The sequence below is a fragment of the Zingiber officinale genome, chromosome 4A (genome assembly GCF_018446385.1).
Source record: "Zingiber officinale cultivar Zhangliang chromosome 4A, Zo_v1.1, whole genome shotgun sequence".
NCBI classification, from domain to species: Eukaryota; Viridiplantae; Streptophyta; class Magnoliopsida; order Zingiberales; family Zingiberaceae; genus Zingiber; species Zingiber officinale.
Window position 1 is genome coordinate 32,189,906 of NC_055992.1, and position 19,361 is coordinate 32,209,266.

General features: G+C 37.2%; 1 protein-coding gene across 2 annotated transcripts in view; it reads right to left on the reverse strand.

Annotated features, from left to right (window-relative positions):
• Window positions 1–12,028, reverse strand: part of LOC121969784 — a 28,533-nt gene extending 16,505 nt beyond the window's left edge. The window contains exons 1-2 of one of the 2 annotated variants that reach the window (XM_042520030.1): window positions 11,831–12,028; window positions 11,598–11,741 (exon numbers count right to left, since the gene is read on the reverse strand). In XM_042520030.1, the coding sequence (XP_042375964.1) occupies window positions 11,598–11,741; window positions 11,831–11,977 (291 nt within the window). In that variant the 5' untranslated portion in view covers window positions 11,978–12,028. Of the gene's footprint in view, window positions 1–11,597; window positions 11,742–11,812 lie in introns of both variants that reach the window. The other variant, XM_042520029.1, reaches the window with a different exon arrangement.
• Between the last annotated feature and the right edge of the window lie 7,333 nt (window positions 12,029–19,361).

Below are 19,361 nucleotides of genomic sequence, written 5' to 3' on the forward strand. Positions count from 1 at the left end.
AAATTTAGGAAGATAATTATTGGTAATTATTAGGATTAAAAATATTTCCTTATTTTAGAATATTCCCTTATACTCTTTCTTCTATTTAACTTTGTATTGAGATCTGAATTATGTATAAATAAAAAGTAGATTTTAATCTTCCTCCTTCATTCTTTTTTAGTGCATTATTTACAGAATGTGTCAATTCATCCCTTAACCAGGTCATCCGATCTAACAAAGAATATCGAATTTCTAGCAATTTAATAGCTTTTAGTTAGTCGACCCTGATTAATCACAAGATCAAATTAAAACTACGATCCAAAACACCAATTCCTTGGTCATATAAACCTCTAGGTAGACTTACCTAGAAAATAAACTACGATTACAATCTTATTAAAGAAATCATGCCCAAAGTAGTCGAGTTCGACCAAATAGGTTTGATTTGTTTAACAAAGGCTTTAAGTTAGATTAATGTTATATTCATTAATAAGCTTTGCAATTATATAAGTACAGCAAACTTAACACGTAATTGTAGATGCAATGGTTGAAAAAGTCAAAGTAGGTCAAGGTTCATACGATACTCAATAGATGGCTCTAGCAGATGGAATATAGAAAAGTCTAATAGGTGTTGTAGAAAAGTAAGTTCAACATCAGGAATTGGTAAATGGAGAAGTCCAACTGGAATTAGCAGATGAACAAGTCCAAAAAGCTCTTGGTGGATGAAGAAATCAACAGGAGTTGGCATAAAGTTCAAGCACGGCAGGTGCCGATGGGGTAGATCAAAAGGTGAGGCCAGTTGGCAAGCATAGGAAACCCTAGAGGTAAGACCCATAGCAGATGAAAGAAGACCCAAAGATAAAGCCTAGTCGAATGATGAAAATAGTTAGCCATTTTTTTATTTAAGTTAAGTCGTTGGGCAATCGACTGATCAACTATTTTTTAAAAAATTAAATTGTTCGATTAAATTGTTCAAGTGGATATTATCCATTTGAGTTGATTGATAGGTGTTAGGTCAAATAAATTGAATTTGTGGTGATTGGGCTGGATTTGAATTGATTGTATGTTTTAAGTCAACTAAATCATGATCAGCGAGATGTTAAGCGTGTATTATTATCTAGTTGACTTGACTTGCTAGTGTTGAGTCAACTATACAAGACAAGTCTATTGGAGATAGCTGCTGGCAAATAAGGCTTTTGTGATCAAAATTTCAATCAACTAGCTAGAATCTAAGTCAACTAGAATTTAACAGAGCAAATGGTAGAGAACAACTAGTTGAAGTTTAACCAAGCTCACATGGAGGTTATAAATAGAGGAGCAAATGGAGCTCATCCAACTTCAATCAAGCAAAAAAGTTATGATTCTATTGCTCTATTCCACTCTTGTTTTTCATTATCATAATTTATAGCCATTATATAAGAGCTTAAGGTTACCAATTGTATTACTTATATTTCTATTATAAAAAGATGACTTTTTGTACGAGGTTTCTTTGCGTTTAATAAGGAGAAAAGCTAGTAAGATTTTTGAGTTAGTACGTTGTGGAGTAGGATTTAGAGCTGACGAACCACTTTAAGTCTTTTATTAGCATTACTTTATCTTTTTCATTATTCTAATACATACTCTGACTCTTTAATCAAGCTTTGCTCGAGTGATTTTTCAATTTCAAATTTGAGGCTATTCACCTCGTTTTAACTACTACTTTTAGTACTACAGAGCAGAATCACTAAAAAGTACTAACGGACAAAGTCAAAGGCTTTGAAACTTCCATCATTTTCTACATCAAAGCAAGAAGGGTATCTTTTTATTGAAGATTGTAACAAAACTAGGATATGCATTTTCACACCACTACCTGACTAGATGAACTTCACATATTGAAAGTCATGAATGGAGCACTTCATCTAGATGGACTTTGAATGTTGGAGTCATGGTAAGCAGATTCGAGCCTCTAAAGGACAAGAAAGGGAGAATAGCCAAGAAAGAAGAAAGAACACAATAATGGATACTGAGATTCGAGATAAACAAAAAGGTCACAAATTTATTAATTGTTGTTTTGCCTAAAGAAGTGTGCGGCTACAAAACATGCAAAACAGTTATGAAATAAGGTGATCAACCTCCATGAAAACCCCTAATTGGCATAAGAATCTCAAGGTAAGCAAAAAGATTAATCCGAGGATGAAACACAATTGACACCAAAACAAGTAAAAAGACCTACCACCTCTACATGCAAGACCTTAGAGGTTGAAGAACCAATATCAAGACCAAGCGACCAAGGAAATACCATTGGCATTACTTCGAGTCTTGCAGTCTCAACATCTCAAGGTATGACTACAAATAAAGATCATATGATAAATACATGGAAAAGAAACATTATAAAAGTCAATGTCTGTTTACAAAAAAAAAAAAAAGAAAGAAAAGACCAAATGCAAGAAGAAAAGAAGGGATAACCTAGAATCAATTCCTCTTTAAGCACACAAGGAAAAGATCAAAGGAAAAAAGGTCAGATCAAGGGGAAACTAAGAATGTTCATAACACAATTTAATTTAGCATAGCAGGAAGGGCTAAGCCATTATATCAATCATTTAGGTTACAAAAAAAATGCTAAAAGGAATATCGAAATACCATGTTACTATAGGGTCTCTTATGACTATTATATACATTAATATAAGGGACCTCGCATGTTATTTAGGAAAGTCATTTCCAGCAATTATCTAATAAATCCAATTGGGACCAATAAATTTTGGACCCCAAAGAATATTGACAAAAGGATCTCATCTTTCATTTCTCATTTCTATACTTTGCAAAAACGATAACTTTGCATGAGGTTTCTCCACCTCTGATCAAGGAGCCATTTTATTAGTGAGATTTCAAGTTTGATCCACCTAAAAGATCAATAGGTAATGGAGTAGCATCTAGGGCCTAAACCACATAATCTTGCTATTAGCATTGTTCTTTAGTGTGCTTATTTTATCATTATTATTACAACTATGTTAACTTAAGTAACTATGAATTTTAACAAGTATTTTGGCCTTGCATAAGTATAAGATAATTGAAGAATTTGTATTTGCAAATGAACACCTTATCACACCCCTAGCATCCCAGTTCATATCAATGATCCTCTCCATGATACACATATATTAGTAACACAGTCAAATCTAACTTAAATTATTTACCCAAAATATCAAAATATAGTGATCGAACATGATCCTTTGTAGTATAATTGCATCAACGATCTTTCCTTTTTTTTATAAGTAAAATAGTATAACACAAATCAGGAGTATAAGAATTGGCCTTTAGGGGATACTTCAGATCCGAGTATACTCCCAAAGACTGATATATATGAATTTGCACACTCCTAAGTTCGCTAAGCTACAAGTTTACTTATTAGGAGATGAACTTTACTAATTTAAATCCACCTTTTCCCCTTTGACACACAGAAGAAAAAAACTATTAATTTTAAGAAAAATAAAGTACCACATGCTATTGACCACATTAATAAATGATGATCACACAACATGTTTCAACCAAACATTATAAGTGAAGTGTCTAAAATCATTATCATATGATGATACTAATTGTTTTATGATGTCAAGTGTAAATGTTATATGATGATGAAAAGAAAACTAATGCTATGGAACCACATTTTAAATATATATATAATATTTAAAAACTTGCATAAAATTACATTTTTGAACTTTCTATTTAATCTAATTGGCATTCTTTATTCCCATCCATTGTACTATGTCAATGGACTAAAGGCCATCATAGACGACCAGTAGCTACAAATTATAGCAATCTAGTTTTTTTTTTTAATTCATGGAAAGAGACAAGGAAAGAGGTCGTAACTTATCCTTTAATTTTATTAGGCGAACACAAAGAGGACATGAACGACTATAAAAAGAGAGTAAAAGGAAAAGGGTAAACATCATTTGGAGAAACATCTACAACAAAGAGTGATATCAAAGATGGTGGCGCCAAGATGCATCATTATCATATACTTGTGACTTTTAAATCCAATTGTGTTAATATAAGTTCAACTCCCAATAAATAGCCAAAATATATTAATAAACATGCGGAATGAGATATATTATAAGCATTATTTAATTTGGTGTCTTAAAAATTATTGGGTTAATCATGTTATGATGCTACAAGAATTAATGCACCTATTTACATGATAGTCTTTTTGGTATTAGTAATGTATAATCATTGATTTTATTATATGTTCCAAATTTATTGTTTAAAAAATTTAACTTAATTTCCTTTTTAATTTTAAACTGTCAATATCGATCCCAAGACAGGATGAAAAATGTTAAGGGTTGCATTAAATTGCCAACCAACATCAAACGGCAAATGTTCTATGAATGGATTTTGGCAAATGTTCTAAGAATGAATGTATCAACATATTGTGTTCATGCTAGGTGGTTCCCGAAATGAACGCGTTACAGAGTCTAACTGTAACATCTCGATAAGGACCACTATATTCATGAGAACTTGAGTGCAATGTTAAATATGCAAGAGTGTTCACATCATAGCTTGGATAAGAACAAACACCGTAAAAATATCAATTGTCTTAGATTTGGAACATGGAATAGGTTGAAGCAATAAAGGCAATAAATAGATAATTAGAAGAAAAATTAATATTTTATATTTGCAAAATGATAAAATGGGTAGGAGAGAAGGTAAAAATATTAGAGAACTTGGGTTTTAAGTTATGAAACATAATAAAAAGTAAAATAAGGAATGAAGTTATTGTTGTAAATAGTTCATTAAAAGATGAAGTAATAGGAGTAGTTAGAAAAGGAGATAAGGTTATCACTTTAAAGATGGTGGTGGTAAAAAAAAACTATTAATGTAATTAGCATATATACATCTTAAGTAGGATTAGATAAAGACATTAAATATAATTTATGGGAAGATTAAAATAAAGTAGTATAAAAAATTCCACTAAACAAAATGATTTTAATAGAATGAGATCTGAATTGGCATGTAGAAGTAAGAAATAAGGAATATGATCGGGTGCATGACAGTAATAATTTTGTAATAAGAAATGGAGAAAAAGTTATACAAATTGACTTTCTTATTATTAGGAAGAAGGATAAAAAAATTTGTAAAAATTGTATGGTCATTTCTAGAAAAACATAACTATCCAAAATAAGTTAGTAGTGTTGGATATACACCTTAAGTATAATATCAATAGAAGGAAGCATGCATGACTCTTAGAATCAAGTGGTAGAAGTTATAAAATAAGAAACAAAGCATATTTAAGAAGAAGATGGAAGTACAAGTATTAAAAGAAATACATGATAACTTAAATACGACATAGGATAAGATGGCAATATAGTTGAAAATGATAGCTAAAAACATACTTGGTGAGTCAAAAGGATGCACACCACTAAGTAAAGAATTTTGGTAGTGGAATAAGTAGAGGAGAAAGTGAAGGAGAAACGAACCGTCTATAAGTTATTATACACTTGTAAAAATGAAAAAAAAAATTAAAAAGTATACAATAGCCAAGAAAGAAGTCAAAAAAACACTGAATGAAGCAAAGAATGAAACTTTTGAACGCTTGTATTAAAAGTTTGATACAAAAGAAGCAAAAATGGGAATTTATAGAATAGCTAAGCAAGAGAAAGAGGAAGACAAGAGATCTTATCCAAATAAGATACATTAAATATGAATACAATAGATAAGTACGTCATAAGAGTATAAAAAATTTAAATTTTTATCATGAAATTCAAATTTCAAAAGTATAACAAACTTCAAATGGGATGCAAATGGAGAAGTAGTTGGACATAATATTATGATAGGTATGAAAATGTTTAGGGAAGCAAAGTATTAAATGACTTATAAAGTTATTTAACCTAATATTGAAAACGAAAAAAATATCTAATCAATAAAAGGTAATCACTCTAGTCCTCTATATGAAAACAAAAGAGACGTACTAAATTGTCTGAACTAAAGGTGTATTAAGCTAATGAGTCATATCATCAAAGTTTAGAAAAAAGTAATACAAAAAAAACAAAAGAGACCAAGGAAACTAAAAATCAATTTGGATTCTTGCTAGAAGTTATATATACGACTCATTGAAAAATATTGGCAATAGAAGAATGACCTACACATGGAATTCGTCGACCTAAAAAATCTTATGACAAAGTCCCAAAGCACATTATATGGAGAATTCTAGAAAAGAAATGTGTTAGCGTAGTATATATTAAAATAATTAACGATATGTACAAGGATATAATGACAATAGTACAAACTTCGAGCGAATTAACTGAAGCGTTTCCTATAAAAAAAATAAGGTTACATCAAATCTCTATCTGTTTATATTAATCGTGAATGAACCCATTCGACACATCTAAGACACATTATCATGGTGATGTTTACAAATAATATTATTTTGGTAGATGAGACAAGTGAAGAAGTAAATGTTAAGCTCGAATCTTAGCAAGAATACTAGAAGTGAAAGGTTTTAGATATAGTAAAATAAAAAGAATATATGGAATTTAAGTTTAAAAATATTAGACGTAATAAGACAATTGTTAAAATAGAAGATGGTGAGTCTGTAATTGAGAGATTTAAGCTTTAAGTAGTTAAGATCATTTTTGCAATAGGATAAAAGGGTTGAGAGAGATTTCTTATAAGCCAATGGTTAAAATGGAAAAAAGTGTCAGGTGTTCTTTGTATAAGTACCCCGTGGTACTTTTGATGTGGTCAACTAAGTTAAGTTAGGTCATGTTTGTGTTTGATATCTTATGTTTAAGTGTGCAGGAACTTAGGAGCACAAAAAGTCGAGCGGACAAGAAGGATGGCACGGGAAAGGAGCCGACGGGCTCGGTGCATCGGAGAGACAAGGAGTTGTGAAAGAGTACACCGGTAGACGAGAAGGACGTGTGCGACGTTCGAGAGACGAGAAGCCGAGGAGGAAGTCTGCTCGAGGAGAAGGTCGGAGTTGAGTTCAGGTGAGCTCAACTCCGGATAACTAGAGCATCACCCACATGAAGAAGATCAGCTAAGGAGTTGATCTGCCTTATGGAAGGCGCCTTCTATGAAGAGTGTCGAAGGTGCCTTCCCGCCTGTCTGAGACACCTTCAAGCCGAAGATAAAGTTTTATCTTTGACAATAAAACTCGTCTTGTTGAAGGCGCCTTGGACCATCTTGGAAGCGCCTTCAAGTCACGGATAGAATTTTCCAAGGGCTATAAAAAGATCCCTGGAGCTAGAAAATCAACAACTTCTTCTGTATTTATTTCCTAGCTAATACCTGAGCTTTTCAAATAGTGTAAGTGGTTTCTTCGTCTTCAATAAAGGAGATATTTTTAGTGGAGCTTTGCAACTGTCTTAGATTAACAACCACCTAGGTTATAACCAAGTAAAAATCCCAGCCTTCTTACTTATTGTTTTTATAAGTTGTTATTTCTTTTATGTTAATTATTTTTGCTTAATTAAATATTGCATCCTTGCTCTGTTCAAATAGTAAGAGATTCTTCTAACTTTGATTTCAGGTTATTCACTCCCCTCTAGCCGGCCGCACCGGGACCAACACTTTGTAATTATAAAATGTCTCTAAAACTTAAAGGAAAATTCTACAAAACAATAGTTAAACCTATGGTTTAAAATTTTTAGCTTCACAGAGTTTCGATTTATGACCGAAATGATACGATTTCGGTATCGTATTGTATCGTACCGATATGGTTTCAGTATCTTTCAATTAAAAAAAAAGGCAGCCCGGTGCACGAAGCTCACGCCATGCGGGGTCCCTGGGAAGGATCCATTGTACACAGTCTTACCTGCTTTTTGCAAGCGGTTGTTTCCAGGATTCGAACCCGTGACCTTTTGGTCACATAGCAACAACTTTACCGTTGCGCCAAGGCTCCCCTTCGAACCAGTATCTTTTAAATAAAAAATATATATTAAAAAAATAAAAAATATAAATAAATAAATTATTATTATATTTTTAAAATTCAAATTTAAAATATATATTAAATTAATGAGATAGTTTTATTAGGTATTGATTAAACTTGTTTAAATTATCCTATTATAGTTAGGAGTTTGATTAAAATTATTAAACTAAGTTAAACTTAAGCATTTTAATATCCCACCGTGGGTGGCAAGTGTCCCCGTCGCGACCCGTAAAGGTCGTCAGGGGTCCGTGGTGTCCTCTGTGGGTCTTCGCGACCTCATGGAGGTCACCGCAAGTTTGTGATAGAGGTCACCACAAGTTTGTGACGATCTCTACGGCCTCACGAGGTTGCCACGGGCACGCGGTGTCAGTGGAGAGTGGAATGGTAAATTCCGCTTATTACTCCCGACATGGTATTTTAAACCATCGTTAAGTCTGCTATGTTATATGAAACTAAATGTTGAGCTACAACTCGAGCACATGAGCAAAAGATGAAAATCACAAAGATTGAAATGTTAAGGTGGATGTGTAGACATGCAAAGATGGGCAATTAAGAAATAAGAATATTATAGAGAAAGTCAGGTAACACGTATTCAGAGAAAACTTTGAAAGACACATTTAAGATGGTATGAACATGTAATTAGACAATCAATAAATACTCCAATTAGGTGATGTAAAACTATAACGAATACGCACATTAAAAGAGAAAGAAGAAGACCAAAAAAGACGTAATTAGCAATGATAAAATAAGATAAAAGTTATTTAAATATAAATAATGACATAATAGAGGATAGAATCCAATGGCGTATAAAGATCTACATAGTTAACCTCACCTAGTGAGTAAGGCTTAATTATTGTTGTTATTGTTGATTACCTTTTTAATTTTTAATGGCTTATGTTTGGAGATACATAAAGGTAAGTGGAACGGGATTGTAAGATTAAAACACAGATAAAATAAACTCAACATTCTTTACGGTGTGCTAGCATGATGAGTGCCAACATGCTTTAACACTTGAACTATAATTTAAACCTTGTGAGCATCTCATAATATCTTATTTGATGAAATATTTATTTTAAAGAAGGGGAGGCATAGAGGGACTAAACATCTAGCCATAAAGGGAACCCCAGTCAACTAGAGCCCACAAAACCTATAAATAAAACCCCCAATAAAAAAAACAAACATGACATGGATAGAGAAGACTCTAGGGCATCAAATCAAAACCCAAGCAGACCCTAGGCAAACAATCTCTAAACACATCTACCTTAACCGAAGGGATGAAAGGGAGAGGCCATAGTTTGTCATTATGTAATCACACATGTGGCAAAAGGCGATTCGCTCGCCCCCAGCGCCCCCACCAACCCGTCCCTAGGCCAACACGGAGGAGGTAAATCACGGGTGGCTACTAGCCATTAGTGCAAATGGCCAAGACATGGGGGAGCATTATGTAATCACACATGGCACAAGCTCTAGTCGTGGATCTAGGAATTAGAGGTGGACAAGGCTTTGGGTGTGGAAGGGTTATTTTGGGCTAAGCTAGAGCCCAAGACAGCCCTATCTTAGATTCGTCTCTGGCTCTAATGAAAAACTCTCACAAAGATTAGCCATGACAACTCTACCCAAAAAGGGGATGAGGAGGATGAAGAGGCAAATAGAGAACCTTTACCTAGATTCAACCTACAATTTCTCCCTACTCCCACACCACGTCCTTCAATCACTAGTGAGAAGAGAAAAATCCTCAACATGGATGCATAGATGCATTGCAACAATATTTTTGGTCGACATATACTAATCTCCATCATCTCTAGAATAAAATGATTGTAGAGCCTACTTAGGTCAAGGTAGGGAGCATAGGAAGCGAGCGAAGAATAAAATCCCATAAATAGAGTGAGCCACAGTTGAATAAGGCTACGAGATGGAAAAAAAACGAATGACTATTGTATGGACATATAAAAGTGACAATGAGAACAAGTGGGCATAAGTAACCCTTGGGGGAAATCATCAACTCTTGATAAAGGTGCACATATGAAGTGGATAGGTTAGAAAGATATAAGTTTCCACCTTCTCTTCATAGGTTTGCGCATGTATCGTTCACACACAAAAGCAATAGATGAGGATAGGCCTATAGATTGCATCAACTACATGAAGAGGAGGCATAGGGACAGAAAAGTTACAACAATTGGGGCAAAGGGGCTCAAGATAGCAATGATGCTCTCTCTTATGTTTCTCCTTGGAACCCAAGCTCTAGGAGTTAACACTAATATTATGAAAGAATGGCTTCTTTTATATAAGAAAAGCAAAATCAATTTTCAATAATCTTATTCCAAAAGTAGATGGTCAAATATCAAAAGGGTGCTCTTAATTACTATTTTCGTCAAAAGGGTGCCCCATATTCAAAAAGTCAAAATAGTAGCTCACCATATTTCTCATCTCAAAAATACCCTTATTTCAGCGTTGTTGTAGTAGCTACAACATGTTAAAGTAAATCCTTTTTCTTTTTAGTTTAACTTGGTCAAAAATATTATGTATAAAGCACTTTTATAAATAAAATTTATTTACCAACTAGGTTAAAATTACTTAAGCTTGATCACAATCACTTTAAAATGGCCAAAAACACTTTAAATATATTTTGTAGTAGCTATGTAATAGCTACTACTTGTAGCAGCTAGTTAAACTAGTTTATTTTAACAAGTATGAATTGCCCTATAACTATTACAACAGTGCTGCAATTAAAGTGTTTTTCAGGATGAGAAGTATGTAAATATGTTCGTGTATTGCTTTGACTTTTTTGTAAAATTTTGATTTTTGCCCAAAGCAGATTCTATTCTTAAATGATCTTTTATTTAAATTTTATTTATTAATGCTTCATTGGCTTATTTAGAACTTAAACTTTTCAAATTAATAGGATTTCAAATGCATATATTAGATATCACAAACATTTTGAATGAAAATAGTATTATTCCTAATGGTGAATTAAACTTTCTAGAACTACATAAGTTTCATTATTTTTTTTATTATGTACTTCAGACAAACTCAATTTGATGATAATTATTTTTCCCACAAACCTAAGCATCTAATATTTGCCCCCAATTAGTCAATGTGAAATGAGAACATTAAAAAAAAATCAGAGTTACATTTATAGGGAAAACTTCAAAAGACACATTTAAAATGGTATGAACATATACTTAAGCGACCAATATATATCCGCGATGTGAGACCATGATAAATACACACATTAATCAAGGAAATGAAAGACCAAAGAAGATTTGATTAACAACAATAAAATAAGATAAAATTTATTTAAATATAGATGATGATAATATAGTAGGGGATCGAGCCTACCAGTAGGAGGATTTATATAGTAGACCCCACTTAATAAGGCAAAGGCTTGATTGTTATTGTTGTTAACCTAAACATCCAAAATCCTTCAATTTTTTGTGAAATATGGTAGCATTTATACTTGTTCCATATAGTTTACTTTCATACAAGTAAAAGTGGTAATCTCACATAGAAAGACACGTGTGATACACCGAATGCAATTTATCCTACTTCTCTTCCTAGGTATATGTTACCCTTCCAGCTTCTCCTTCCCACTTATCCACCCGAAGTGGCGCTAATAATAACTAAGTTCATAACTTGATTCAAACCAACAGAGGAAAACTCAAAAGTTTCGTTTCAAATATTTTGACTGAGAAATGAAAATCAATGTAAATATTCTACTCACACCAATCATGGCGGCATCCAAGTAGGAAATGTTGATATCCAGTGAAACCCCAGTAGTGGGCAGTCCACAAGTAGATAGAGCTATCGACCCGATCACATCCACGAGCGTCGCTATGACGCCGCCAATAAGGACGCCGCCAGGACTCTGCAGAGGACAAAAGAGAATAAACCCATAAACTGCGGGTAAAAATCGAAAGGATGGGGTATCTCTGTTACGCCAAGCCGAGGAGTAACGGTGCAAGAATAGAGGACGCGGCCGTGCTCGATGTCGTCGAGGCGGATGCCGTTGAGGGCGATGCCCTCAATTAGATGAGCCGGGAGGACGGCGAAGGAGTCGGCGGAGGGCTTGGAGAGCGATCGCCTCACCGCCTCTGGATCCATCAGATTTTGAGGAGACGATCTCTTTGGCGCGACAAATATCACATTACCCTACGGGCACGCTTCACGCTTCTCGGGCTCGTTTCTACCCACCCAGCTTCACGACAACAGACACGTGACAATATAATTGTTTTATTTATTTTAATGCATTGTCCACTTTCCGATCAGATTTTATAATTTTTATTAATTTACCTTTATTGAAATCATATATAATGATAATTTAACTGATTTTCATAAATCTAAAAATTATTTTTAAATTATTATTCTTAAATTTATAATCTAAATACTATTTTATATTATTATTACATTTCCTCATTTCTAAAATGATACTTTTTTATTTCTAAATCATCCGGACGTCCTTATTATTTTTGAAAAAAAATAAATGTCACATTTTATATTATGTATATTTATCTAAATATTATCTGATACTAGGTATTGTTTAGTACTATTATTTTTTATCTAAATTTTTATCTAATTTTTAATCAATCGAACGTATTATAACAGTTTTGATTCCATAACTACTACAATACATCCGACATATTTAACGTTCAAAAAATATTCATATTGTAATAACTATAGTTTCATAATTACTATAATATAATTTAATTCACTGTTGTAATAGCTATAAAATCACAGCTGGTATAATTGTTGTAGTTGTAGTAATTATGAAATCGTAGCTGCTACAACTATAAACAACTATTGTAGTTATAGCAGCTACTACAATTACAAATGATTATGTCAGGATTTAATGCGTATATCAAAAGTGAACAATGTACCGAAGGGCAGTTGGGTAAATGTACATGACAGAACAGTTGTAGCTTGTAGGATCCAACTCGACACTCGAGGAGATGAATATCATTACGAATTTTATGAGTTAAAAAGAATGGAATAATCAAAGTGGCACAATGGAATAACTTAGCACAGGTTTAATCAAGTGAAGCAAAACAATATAAGCATTTAAGGCTATGTTTGGTATGGTGTAATATGTCTTGTAATGTAATCAAAATTACATTACAAGGCTGATTATTTTGTTTGGTTTAACTTTAAACTTGTAATGTAATGTAATCTCGATTACAAAATGTAGTGAAGTTTTGTAATCTAGATTACAAAGTAAATACTATGTAATTCGATTACATTACGAGGTCACGGCTTAACTAAAATTTGAATGACGAATATACCCCTAGTCAGCCGCCGCCGCCCCCCCCCCCCCCCCCCCCCCCCCCCCCCCCCCCCCCCCCCCCCCCCCCCCCCCCCCCCCCCCCCCCCCCCCCCCCCCCCCCCCCCCCCCCCCCCCCCCCCCCCCCCCCCCCCCCCCCCCCCCCCCCCCCCCCCCCCCCCCCCCCCCCCCCCCCCCCCCCCCCCCCCCCCCCCCCCCCCCCCCCCCCCCCCGCTAGTTGCCAGTGGCTGCCGCAAGCTTCGACAGAGGTGCGACGACCCGTCGGTAAAAGTCGCAGAATATTTTTGTCATTTTATAATAATATGAATTACATTTTTTATAAAAAATAATGGACACCAAACAAAAGAGTGTAATCACCCTTGTAATCAAATATTACATACATTATATTGCCAAACGTAGTAATGTAATTAAGATTACATTACATTACATTACAAATTTAATTATATTACAAGCTCCATTACATTACACCCAGCCAAACGTAACCTAAAAGCTTATGATTGTTATTTCTAATTTCTCCTTTCTAGAAAGCCTCGGGAGGTGAAGAAACCTTAAAAAACATAATCTAAAAATTAAACACAAAAATAAACAATATGACAATAGTACTAATAAAAGAATATACGTAGTGTTGCTGATTAGAGTTGTAGCACGAAGTTGCAGCGTGTCATTGTCACAACACCCAAAGTATGAGAGCGTTAAGAGCAAGAGCATAGTTGAAAAGAATTTATAGGGATGCCCTGAAAGCTCTGTGTTCCTATCTGAAAGTGGAAAAGATGGAAAGCTGAGAATGTGGCTGGAAGTTTGACACGGTGAAGACTCCACATGCTCCTGCGACACAAAAGCGTCAGTGTTTGGCCGGGAAGAGGTTCCCGGTATTGGCCCTTCAACGCTCAAGTTAGTCTCCGGCGATGTAGAGAATAGCAAGAGTATTGTAGCAAAAGAGCGTGTAGGATGATGAAATTGCTCATACCTCTTCCTGTAGATGGGAACCCCCTTTTATAGTGCCACTGTAGTGCCTGCACACTCATCTCAGAGCATGTGCAAGTTTCCCAAGTGTCCTATGAAAAGATATGTCAAAAAGTGTTCCTGGCACATTTCCTTAAAAGAGCATGCATATATCTGATGTAACATTCTGAAAGCTTTTACTGTATGATTTACCTACGGAACATACTCTGTTGTCAGTGACATAAACCTCCAAAAGAGTACGAGAAGATATACGGGTGGGTCCTGCTCTGTTATGCTACACCGAGCACTGTCCCTTCTCTTAGCTTTCTCGTTGTCGGATGGTTGCCTCTCATCCGAATGGGCACGCCTCCTGCTCAGTAGGGATGGTGGTCGGGGGATATACTATATGTTTATCTCTTAACCTCGAGTTATCAGTTTGGCCTTGCTCGTCCGCTCGGCCATAACTAGCCCACTCGGCCCGCTTTGCCTCTTTTCTTAACTTTAACTTCCACGTCAGTCGGTCTTCCCTGCTTTGGTTTATCTTTGATGGGTCCCTCTTCATCACTATATCACAAGTCTTCCTCTCAAATCTAGTCAAAGGAGGCTGCAAGTCCGACTGACTGGATACGTAGTGTAACCTATCATTCTTTCGTCCTGACCCATTGTGCTAGGGTTCAAAGTTGTCGTTCGACTATGATGTCTACTGCTCTAGGGTTTATAGCTAACATTCGTCTATGATTCTCAATGCTCAAGGGTTTATAATCACCACTCAACTGTGATCGTTAATGCTGAAAGGTTTATAGTCGTCGCTCAACTGTGATCTTCAATGCTCAAGGGTTTATAGTCATCACTCGACTGTGATATTCAATGCTCAAGGATTTATAGTCCTTGCTCGACTATGATCTTCTTTGTTCAAGGGTTTATAGTCGTCATTCAATTGTAATGCTCCATTATCGCTCGGCGATATCATGACCAACACTTAGCAGTTTTCTGCCTTCTTTCTGATCTCTGCTCCAACCACTCAACCCATGTAGTGCCTTTTAATTACCGCTGATGTCACCATAATTTCTAGAAAGTTGTTCAAATTCCCAACCATTAATACAAAGCATGTCTGGCCATGCCATGTAATCATGCCCTCTGCTTCTTCATTAATGTCACCTGTAACTAAATGTCATGTGTCGCCCTTGCATGCCACCGCATGTGTGATGTGACAGACCGCTGTAGAATCTTAATGTGACGATTTCCTTTCAAATTCAACGGTCACGATGAAGTCTCATTTTCCAAAACCCTCGATCGGACAGCTAGAGTCGATCGTCCATAGGGTTTTTAAACCCTTAATTTTTTCCTCTACCCTATCATATTCTTCGTCTTCGTCCCGATAACTTCCTTGCTTCCCCTTCTCTGTTCATCGCTAGCGGGCTCTTCCTTTCCAATAAGTTCCTTAGTCCTTCTTCCTTTCACTCTTCGATTCCCATCAGTTATTCCATGTTCGTCTCTCCTTCCCCACTCCGGCTGTCCTTGGGCTGTGGTATACCTCTATCGAGTCCAAATTTAATGGCAATGAGGTTGATCTGATAAAACTAACTTATCACTTCCCTGACGGTTATCAAATCATCATTCTCTTTGTATACGATTGCCCTCACATGCCCCCCGTTGATTTTTTTGCCTTTCTTCAAAGATCAATTTCTCATCGGCCTCTGCTTTTCCATTTATCCTTTTTTCTCAGAGGTCTGTAGATATTTTCACATCCTCATTCATCAGTTAGTACCCAATTCCTTCATACTACTCTGCGAGGTTGTGGTACTATTTCATCTGTATGAAATTCCTCTTGTGCCTCGTATTTTTCATTACTTCTATTACCCGAAGCTTTTTGAGCCGAGTACCTTTCTCTTCCAAGCCTGAGTGAGCGCTGTATTTTTTGATAAATTGTCCTCCTCGAATAAACACTGGAAAGAGCATTATTTCTATGTGTGTTTACCAGTTCGACCCGCCTTTCCGACCAGCTGACAGATCGAGCTATCCAAACCTCCCTCGCTCAGTCGGTACTGAAGCACGCCGACCTACTTCAAAGTAGCTTCAAGTTTGGCCTGTTAGAAGTATCACATACATTGGCTTCTTTTGGAGGGTGTTTTGTATGTGTTCGGGCTAAGTCCAATCCGAACACGGCTGCCTATCCCCCTAGGTATGCCCTTTCTTCTTTCTACCATCTTTGAATATAACTTATTTCTCTTTCTTTTTTGCAGATCGAATCATGAACCGTGCATTGCTGAGTGACAAATGCAGGCTCTCCGATGTAGACATCAACACCAAGGGAGTGGCCAAGCTACAGAGCCATAGCTTGTTGCCAATCGAGCACTTGGACGAGCTTATTGATGAGGCAAGATGAAGTCGAGCTACTGCCAGTGAGGCAAGAGGCAGTCAGGTGGCGGTTAGAGAGGCAGCCGCTCATACTAGCAAGCTGCCACTCAAACGTCCATCCATGGTGTCAGTCGCAGTCCCATCTGAGTAGGCTACGTTGGGCGAGCCTTTGATCCATCAGCGCAAGCAACACCGAATAGAATCCTCTTCTCGCTTAGAGACCTCGGGTCTTCAGGCTGCGCTCTAGCATCGACTTCTCGACCTTCTTCCGAGCAGGGAAATCTTCTTCTACTTCTGTGATTCCTGAGAGGGAGGTAGAGCCGTCAATTTGGGTTGGGCCCGTCGGGTTGGCCCGCCCCGCCAAACAATTTAAGCGGGTTGGGTTGAAATTTTATCAACCCAAGTCCACCGTGGGTCGACCCGCCTAGGCCCGCGACCTGCGCGGGTAAGCCCGTTCGGGCTTGGGTTGGCCCGTGGGTTGAAAAACATATGTAAACTAAGTTTTAGGCCAATTTATTATCTTTCTTTGTTATAATTTTGAAATAAAAATAGTATTTTTCATCCAACATAAGTACTCGTTTGTGTTCATTTATAATTAAAATACATGTTTATGTATACATTTAATTGTAGAAAACTTTTTCGAAGTAAAATGTTGAAGATATGAAATATTTTTTAATTTTTTTAAAAAAAAATTGATGGCCCCGCGGGTTGGCCCGCCAAACCCGCAACCCGCCATAAAATGGATTGGGTTGGAAATTTCCCAACCCGCCAAGTTGGCGGGTTGGCCCGCCCCGCCCCGCCAAATGGTTAGCACGCCACGAGCCAACCCGCCCCGCCACGGGTTGGCCCGTCTGACAGCTCTAGAGGGAGGCTATGCTGCCAACTCCTTATTCTAACTGAACTCCTCTTGTTGTCCGCACTGCCATCCGAGTCAGTAATCACGCCGTCAATCACTTATCTTCCTTCTCCATCGACTGGCGTTGAAGCACCCCTGTCCATCATTAGCTCTTCCCCGAAGTGTAAATCCAAGGGCCCGACCACCTCAGCGCGCTCAACTCCGAATGATGGTAGACACATTAAGGTTATCCTCCGTCTGTCGACCAATGAGTGGCATCAACTAGACGACGCCGAGTCATGCTCCCCCATCATCAAATTACAATCCAAGGTCCTTTGGCGCAAGTCTGGGCGAACGCTAGGACCTGAGTAGCAACAATCCCACCGGGGAGCTTGCTGACAGATTCACCCAGAAATAAACTGGGGTTAGTTAAGCGAAGTCTTTCTTTAGTTTTCCCAATCGGCATTAATAAGTTTTATGTAGCTCACAGTACTGGGCGGAAAGCCTAGTCATGTGCTAGCAGATAGCCTTCCTCGAACATGAGAACCAGTAGCTTCGAGTGTCGGCCGGGCAGCCAAAGACATCACGGGCTCAGTTGAACAGCTTATCACCGAGATGACCCAACTTAAAAAAAAAAGACTTGGACATGAGCTCCAAGTAACTTCTGGGGTCTGAGTGGGCACTAACGATTGAGAAGAACAAAAATCATGATCAGACGCTCTAGCTCGATTGACTGACTAAGCAAGTCCAGCACTTCGAGTTGAAGATAAATTCTACCAATGCCAGAAAACTCTAAGCCATTGAAGATCTGGGCATTAAGAACAAGGAGACTTGGGTCTTAACACAAAAACTAAAAGAGGCAGAAGAATCCCTTGCGACCGAGCAAGTCAGCCGAACGGCGGAGCAGGCGACGAGTGAGCTCTAGATCAGGGAGCAAAAATGAACAATCGATGAGCAAGCTACTGAGCTGACTACGTTGAAAACTGAGTTAGAAGAGTCCAAAGCTATATTTGACAAGTTTAAGGATTAGGAATCCGATTGACAGGAATCTTTCCGAGTGAAGTACCTTTGCTCCTAGGAATTCAATGAAATATTTACCGACCGGACTCTCCTCCTTTTTGAATATGGTATCAATGGGACCCTCTAACAATTGAAGGATGGCAGCTACATCTCCCCCGATCTGCTTAGCAAAATTATAAAGAGGGAAAAAAATCTCAGATTCTCTCCTCGACGACATGCTCGACTACCTGCATAGTTTCTTCTTTAAGTTTTTCAGCCTTTTCTTGTACCCATCCCAGTTACTTTATAAAAATTTCCAAGTATGAATGCTAGTGCACCTGTTGGGTGCTTTTAAGTTCTATGTTGTTGTGCTTTGCATTCCTTCAGCTTATCCTCCGTGCCCTTAACTTGATTTTTTATATTTGTCCGTGTAATAGGCCAAATGAGATCTAAGCTCGGCTGAACGACCCTTGTGCCCTAGGCACGTAGTCTGGGTACCTTGCTTGCGTATATTAAAGTTGAACAGTGCGCGAGTCCCTTATCGTTAGGGTTTAGCTCACTTAAAACACACCCGAGTGGGTCAAGAGTCTTTAATACTTAGCGTGAGGGCATAGCTCACTTATAACTCGCTCAAACGGATTGAGAGTCTTTGACACTTTAGCGTGAGAGCTTTGTTCACTTATAACATGACCGAAAGACACATAAGTCTTTGACACTTTAGCGTGAGGGCTTCGCTTGCTTATAACATGACAAAACAACACGTGCATCTTTACCACTTTAGCACGAGGGCTTTGCTCACTTATAATACGGCCGAACGACATGTGAGTCTTTGACACTTTAGTGTGAGGGCTTCGCTCACTTATAACATGACCGAACGGCTTATGAATCTTTGACACCTTCAGTACGAGGGCTTCACTCACTTATAACACGGCCGAACAACACGTGAGTCTTTGACACTTTAGCGTAAGGACTGTTGGATCGAAAGTGCTAGAGGGAGGGGTGAATAGTACTTGTGGCTTTCACTTTTCGTTTCGGAAAACTAAGATTAAACGTAGCGGAATAATAACACAAGTACA